General features: G+C 37.5%; 1 protein-coding gene across 1 annotated transcript in view; it reads left to right on the forward strand.

Annotated features, from left to right (window-relative positions):
- Positions 1-7,784, forward strand: part of AGGF1 (angiogenic factor with G-patch and FHA domains 1) — a 31,350-nt gene that overhangs the window by 8,895 nt on the left and 14,671 nt on the right. The window contains exons 5-7 of the mRNA XM_006775458.2: positions 1,230-1,418; positions 5,334-5,664; positions 6,762-6,873. Of these exons, the coding sequence (XP_006775521.1) occupies positions 1,230-1,418; positions 5,334-5,664; positions 6,762-6,873 (632 nt within the window). The remainder of the gene's footprint in view (positions 1-1,229; positions 1,419-5,333; positions 5,665-6,761; positions 6,874-7,784) is intronic.

The raw sequence follows: 7,784 nt of genomic DNA on the forward strand, positions 1-7,784 counted from the left end.
TCCATTTGGAGGATCACATGTGCCTCCTTTTTGTCTTTCCACATGTCCCAGCTTTGCCCCACATCTCCTTTCCTTTTTGCTTTTTTTTTAAAAAAAAAATCTAACTACTTGTTTGCTGGTTCTTTGGCCTTTCTCCTTCTTTCCTGAACACAGCCTTTTCTAGAATCTCCCTACCCTAAAAAAAAAAAAAAAAGACTTTTAGTCATGAACATTAAAAGGCAAATCTTTGTTTTATGACATTGAGAAAAGGCTCAGGGGTTTATAGTACCAAACCATTATTATGTAATTTTAAGGATAATGAGTCTGTAATTGCTTCCATGTGCTCAGCTTTTTCTGGTACATGCCTTAGTTTTCATAACTTCTAAAAGGCTTCTTGTTACAATTTTTTGTTGATGTATTAAGTTGAACCATATGAAATTGCTGTTTCTGCAAGTTAAAAAAGTGGTGAAATGTTGGTAATTTTTTAAAAAATATATTTTATTGATTTTTTACAGAGAGGAAGTGAGAGATATAGAAAGTTAGAAACATCAATGAGAGAGAAACATCGATCAGCTGCCTCCTGCACATCTCCTATTGGGGATGTGCCCACAACCCAGGTACATGCCCTTGACCGGAATCGAACCTGGGACCTTTCAGTCCGCAAGCCGACGCTCTATCCACTGAGCCAAACCGGTTTCGGCAAAATGTTGGTAATTTTATGATTCAATTTAATATGTAAATGTTCACAGTTTTTCACCCCAGGAAAATTAGAGCAGATATTGAATGATAAAGTATTTTGAAAAATTACATATTTTTGAAAACCTATATTTTGTACTGAAGGACATAACAAATTTTTCTTTTAAAAAAAAGTTTTTATGGGTTTTAGAGTGAGAGGAAGGAGAAGGGAGAGTGGGGAGAGAGAGTGAGAGAGATATCGATGGGAGAGAAACTTTGATTGGCTGCCTCCTGCTTGCCCCTTACTGAGGATTGAGCCCACAATCCAGGCATGTGCCCTGACCTGGAACAGAATCAGTGACCTCTTGCTGCATGGGATGATGCGCAACCAATTGAGCCACTCCTGCCAGGGCCAAGCATTTTTCATTGTGATATTTTTAATTACTATCTTCAGAAAATACTATAGTTCTTAAAAGAAACAAACATTTACTATATTTGAATATGTTTGACATTTCTGTTGTTTATTTTTTTATTTTATCTTACATAAATAGTACTTACTGTTTTGATTTTAAAAGGAAAATCAACTATATTATGATCCTTCCACTGGAATTTATTACTACTGTGATGTGGAAAGTGGTCGATATCAATTTCATTCTCGAGTAGATTTGCAACCTTATCAGACTTCTGGCACAAAACAAAGTAAAGATAAAAAGTTGAAGAAGAAAAGAAAGGATCCAGATTCTTCTACAGCAAATGAGGAAAAGGTATTGTCTTCTAATTTTTAAAATTGACATAATGGTGATGTAGTTAAGTCAAAATTTTTGATGAAACTGAAAATCATTCAGTAGCTGCATTTCAAACATATCCATTAGAGTAACAAGGTATCAGAATCTATTAATTAAGGAGCGTTTGTTTACATTGATCTGTTTCACAAATTCTCAGTCACTAGAAGTCAAGGAATTTCTTAAAAGTTGGAAGGAGGTATATTTAGGGCAGATAAGGTACTCTTAAGTTACATAATTTGGAAGAAGAACTTTCAAACCCTTGGTTGATAAGTTGATGTCAGGGCACAATTCACAATAAAACAAAAACATAGTTTATAAGTAGATGTATATAAAAATTCTGCTTTCTAAGTCACTTTTAGCAATTTCTTACCTATATTATGTTAGCAAACATTTAAAAAAATCCATTTCTGGCAAATATAGAGTAGATACATTTTCATTAGTAGTGTAAATTGGTATCTTTTTGGAAAATAGATTGGTTGTATCAATAACTGTAAAAATGTTGATATTTTTTTTAATTGGAAAATCTCATTTCTGGTAACTTATTGTCTATATACTAATATATGAAAGCCTAAGCAACCAGTGGAGTGGCTGGTAGTTAAGACATGCACTGACCACCAGGGGGCAGATGCTCATTGCAGGAGCAGAAACCACAGGCATGGAAACATGGAACAGACTGATGAATCTCAGAGGGAAGAAGGCAGGGGGTGTGGGCGGGAAGAGATTATATGCATACTAGAGGGCCAGTGCACGAATGCACCTATGGGGTCCTTTTCCCACCTCCGGCAGTTTCACTCATTTTCCCCTTGCATATGCTGTCCTATAAGCAGTAATAAAAAAATACATGACTGGAAACTGCTTTTTATTTTATTTTTTATTATTTTTATTTTTCCTCATCTGAGAATATTTTTCAATTGATTTTTAGGGGGAGAGTAGAATGACTGGAAAGCTTTTTATTTTATTTTTTATTATTTTTATTTTTATTTTTTAAAATATATTTTATTGATTTTTTACAGAGAGGAAGGGAGAGAGATAGAGAGTCAGAAACATCAATGAGAGAGAAACATGGATCAGCTGCCTCCTGCACACCCCCCGACTGGGGATGTGCCCGCAACCAAGGTACATGCCCTTGACCAGAATCGAACCTGGGACCTTTCAGTCAGCAGGCCGATGCTCTATCCACTGAGCCAAACCGGTTTCGGCTGGAAACTGCTTTTTAAAAAGAATATTTAGATAGGAAAATTCTTTGTTATAATTCACAATGGCCTTTAAAGCTCATAGTTGTTCAGCTCCTTGCCCTTGTTCTTGTCCTTTGTGAGATTGTAGTGCTGGAAGTGTATATAGTTTATTACACTGTGAGTGCTGAGCCAGTCTCCAAACTGAATTTATGCTACTGTTAAAATATGTGTTTAAGATGCTCTCATGTTTTATAAAATAACAGAAGAATATATGAATTCACTTCATCATGTGGCTGTAAGGTAGAAAGAAAATTCATTGTGTTACAAACCAAAGAAATAAGGGGAACATAATAACTCTATGCTTTTCCTGTGGTTGAAAGAATAGATTTGTTGATTTATCAAAAGGCATGCCTAATATTATTGTATAATCTATATATGTAAAACCCTAATATGCAAATAGACCAAATATGGAACAGCCAAACAACCAGTCGCTATGACGTGTGCTGACCACCAAGGGGTGCATGCAGAAGATGGCAGGCGTTGGCCTTGGCGGGATGGTGGAGCAGGTGACCCGGGGCACCAGACCAAGGCAGGGCTTCGGTCGCTGTCATTGGGGTGAGCCTCTGGTGGTTACCGAAAACTCTTTGCTCCCACGTGCCACGGCCCCTCCCGGTGCTTGCACCTGCTGCTGGCGCCAGCCCCACTTGCACCCGCTGCCAGTGCCACAGCTGCCGCTTGCACCCGCTGCTGACGCCTGGTGCCGGCCCTGATCACTCGGTGCCATCAGCGGGTGTGAGCAGCAGCTGCTGGTCCCAATCACCCCTGAGGGCTTCTCCACCTCCCCCTGCTCCTGAGGGGTGATCAGGGCAGCAGCCGCTGCTTGCACCCGCTGACAGCGCGGGCCCCAATCGCTCCACACCATCAGCGGGTACGAGTGGGGCTGGCACCATCAGCTTGTGGGAGCAATGGTGGCGGGGGAGGGGATGCCGGCAGATGGGACCAGGGGCTGCAGCAGGAAGGGCCGGATGGGGGCGTGGAGGATAGGCCGAGACTTCCTGTGCCCACTGCAGGCTCGCAGCCCACAGTTCCTTTCAAGGTGCATGAATTTGTGTACTGGGCCCTTAGTAAATTATAAAAGGCTTATGCTAGGTAATTTGGAATTTTGGAATAAAAGGGATATAACTGATTAATCTGTACATTAAGCTGTTGTGTATGATCAAATCAACTCTATAAAGTGCTAATTTTTTAAAAAATATGCTTTTATTTTTAGAGAGAGAAGAAGGGAGAGGGATAGAGAGATAGAAACATTGATGAGAGAGAAACATCATTGATCAGCTGCCTCCTGCACACCCCCTACTGGGATTGCCCTGCAACCCAGGCATGTGCCCTGACTGGGAATCTACTAGTAACTGGTGAACTCTTGGTTCTTGGGTTACCGCTCAACCACTGATCCACCCTGGCTGGGCTATCAAGTGCTAAATTTTAGCAAAACTATTCTGCTACATTAGGTACATTTGGATTTTAAAATCCCTGCTGTAATGAAAGCCAACTCTGTATTTTTTTTAAAATATATTTTATTGATTTTTTACAGAGAGGAAGGGAGAGAGATAGTTAGAAACATCGATGAGAGAGAAACATCGATCCGCTGCCTCTTGCACATGTCCTACTGGGGATGTGCCCGCAACCCAGGTACATGCCCTTGACCGGAATCGAACCTGGGACCTTTCAGTCCGCAGGCCGACGCTCTATCCACTGAGCCAAACCAGTTTCGGCGCCAACTCTGTATTTTATGGAACTTGATAATTGGTTAAAAGTTCAAAACAAAATTTAGGGTAGATGTATTCTCCAGGCCTTCACTTGGTCCAGTAAGGTAGCCTCCAGTCTAGCTACATGTGGCTACTGAGCACTGGAAGTATAGCTGGTAAGTATAAACCACATTCAATTTTGAAAATAGTACAAAAAAACCTATGTAAAATATTTCATTGGTAGTTTTTATATTGATTAAATATTAATATATATTAAATGTTAATGTTTTGTAAATACTAGGTTAGATAAAGTATTAAAATGAATTTCACTTGCTTCTTTTTACCTTTTTAATGTGGCTATTAGAAAATTTTCATTATAAATATTGCTTGCATTATTTTTTTGTTGGGACAACATTGCTCTAGACCAGTGGTCGGCAAACTCATTAGTCAGCAGAGCCAAATATCAACAGTACAACGATTGAAATTTCCTTTGAGAGCCACATTTTTTAAACTTAAACTATATAGGTAGGTTCATTGTTATTAACTTAATTAGGGTACTCCTAAGGCTTAGGAAGAGCCACACTCAAGGGGCCAAAGAGCTGCATGTGGCTCGCGAGCCGCAGTTTGCCGACCACAGGTCTAGACTGTCACTTGGTCCAAATAATATGTGACAGTTAGGATGTTGAAAATAGATAAGAAGAGAGAATTGGGATAAATTGTAAGCATAGTCTGTACCACTTGGTAATTGATTTCATGTGGTGGTTAAAGGGATGTCAAAGATAACTAAGATTTTTTATTTGGATGCTAAATGGATGGTAATAAGTTTAATCAAGAATGGAACATGAGCAGAAAAGGGGGTATAGATAATAGCTATTGTTATCTCACTGTACATATATCTACACTAATTCATTGTAACATTTAGCATTATAAGATGGTCATGTTTAAGATTATCCTCCCCACCCACCTTTTTCCAGGATTTGAATTCAGAAGATCAAAAAGCATCCAGTGTTGAACATATAAACTGCAGTGAGGGAGAAGATTGTGCAAATGTGAAAAAGAAGGCCAAAATAGACATTCATTACAAAAATAGTTCCCATGAATTCACTGTTCCAGTTATCGGAAAGACTATAGAATTTCCTCTTAATGAAAACATCTATAATTCAACTTCATTTAAAGATGAGAAAATCATAGAGACTGATAGTGAGCCAGAAGAAGGTGAAATTACAGACTCTCAGACTGAGGACAGTTATGACGAAGACATTACCAGTGAAGACAATGTAACTGCAGAAGATACTGAGGATGAAGGTGAGTAAATAACTATTATTTAATTTTACACAAATAACTCAGTCTGGTTATTGTAAACATAGCAACAGTGTTAAAAATGTTAGTATAATGTATCTGCCAAATACTAAACATTGTTTTATTTTATTTTTTATTTTTCTTTCCTAAAATATATTTTATTGATTTTTTACAGAGAGGAAGGGAGAGAGATAGAGAGTCAGAAACATCGATGAGAGAGAAACATCGATCAGCCGCCTCCTGCACATCTCCCACTGGGGATATGCCCACAACCAAGGCACATGCCCCCGACGGGAACCGAACTCGGGACCCCCCAGTCCTTAGGCCGACGCTCCATCCACTGAGCCAAACCAGTTTCGGCTAAACATTGTTTTAAATTGATTATTTTCATGACATCATTGAAAATTTTGTGGGCTAACATTTCTTATTCTTAGGGAGTAGAATGTAATTAAATGACTAACACTTGAACCTTAAGTTTCATTGCATTGAATGGCCTCGTCAATAGAACACAAAACCAAGTTACCTATGCCCTAATCCTAAAGTATGTATTAAGTCTGTTTTAGTGGTTTAGATATTTATAGCACACATTTATAATTGAGGGGGGAGAGCAAATTGCCTTTAAAAAATGTAGTCCATGAATTCAACTATATAGGTATTATATAAATCTATTTTTTTTTACTTGAGGATATAAAGACATACTTTTAAAACCCAGGATTTCATATTAGGGTATATGAGTTTATTTTGTTCTTAATGGAATTACTTATATTTTTAAAAAGGGTAGACTCAATTCTTCTAACTTAATATAAACATACTTGTTTGTGACATTTTTAAATTCCAAGACCTTAAAAAAGAGAGTTATTTTACAATTGTGATATATGCTGACTTTGCTAATACCTTTAGTTTGATCACTTTACATTGGTAACAGTGTTGTCTTACTAATTGTATGTCATATACATACCAGGATTTAAGAAGGTGGTTTAAAACAGAATTAAGACTTTTGATTAATAAATTTTTATTTTATGGATACCTCCTACTATTCCTAGACATGTCTAATTTTTTTCCATAGCATTTGGTTAATATTTACCCACTTGTTTCTTTGACAGATGAGGAAAAAATTTGGCCCCCTTGTATTAGAGTAATTGTTATTAGATCACCAGTGTTGCAGACAGGATCACTTTTTATCATTACAGCTGTAAACCCTGCTAAAATTGGAAGGTAAAATGTTTAATATTATTATATTTGTCTTATTTTAGTGGATTGTACATTTCTTGAGCAGTTATCATGAAATGTGCATGGTACTTGTTACTTGAGAACTTGTGCATGGTACCCAAAAAATATTACTGGCCCTTACTTACCTTTGTCACTTGGTTTTGGAAATCAGTTGAGGGTATGACTTCATAGTCCCAAAAGTGTATTGCCTATATAAAGAGATAAAAATCTCAATGATACCTTTCACAGAGACTTTTGTCAATTTTCTTACCTTTTGTACTGCCTTTTTTAGGTTTAAATTACTTACTTACACTCAGTATTGGCCTCTGTCTCTGCTTCTTTTCCTTTACCCCTTTGTACCTTATAATCAGCTTGCTAGAGAGGTAGGTTTTAATCATGAATAAGATAATTTCCTTTATTTCTAACTGGAAAAATAATCTATCCTTAATTCAGATTCTATGCAATACCTTAATTTTAAATTCTTAGAGAATAGTACATACCTTTTATATGTAGTAACAGAAATGGGAGCATAGTTAAGTCAATAGATCTGGAATAAGTAATTGACATTAGTATGAAGGATATTTTGTCTCACTGAATGTTTATTAGCCTGGGATATATGTACCAAAGAATAAAAGTAATTCTGGAACCTTTCAAGTAGGAAATTTAGAGTATGATTAAAGAAACTGGTCTTAGTGTGATAGAGAGACTTGCATTTTAACATATCTTTTGTTTGTTTGTTGTTTAAAGTATTACATATGTCTCCTTTTTCCCCTATTGACACCCCACCCTGGCCACTCCCATCCCCAAGGTCAGGCCCCCACTGCCCCAGTGTCTGTGTCCATTGGTTATGCTAATTTTCATGTATACAAGTCCTTTCCTTTGGTTGCTCTCTAAACCCCCCCCCCCCCTCCCCTGCC

This window comes from Myotis davidii, unplaced genomic scaffold (genome assembly GCF_000327345.1).
Source record: "Myotis davidii unplaced genomic scaffold, ASM32734v1 scaffold44, whole genome shotgun sequence".
In the NCBI taxonomy this organism is placed as follows: Eukaryota; Metazoa; Chordata; class Mammalia; order Chiroptera; family Vespertilionidae; genus Myotis; species Myotis davidii.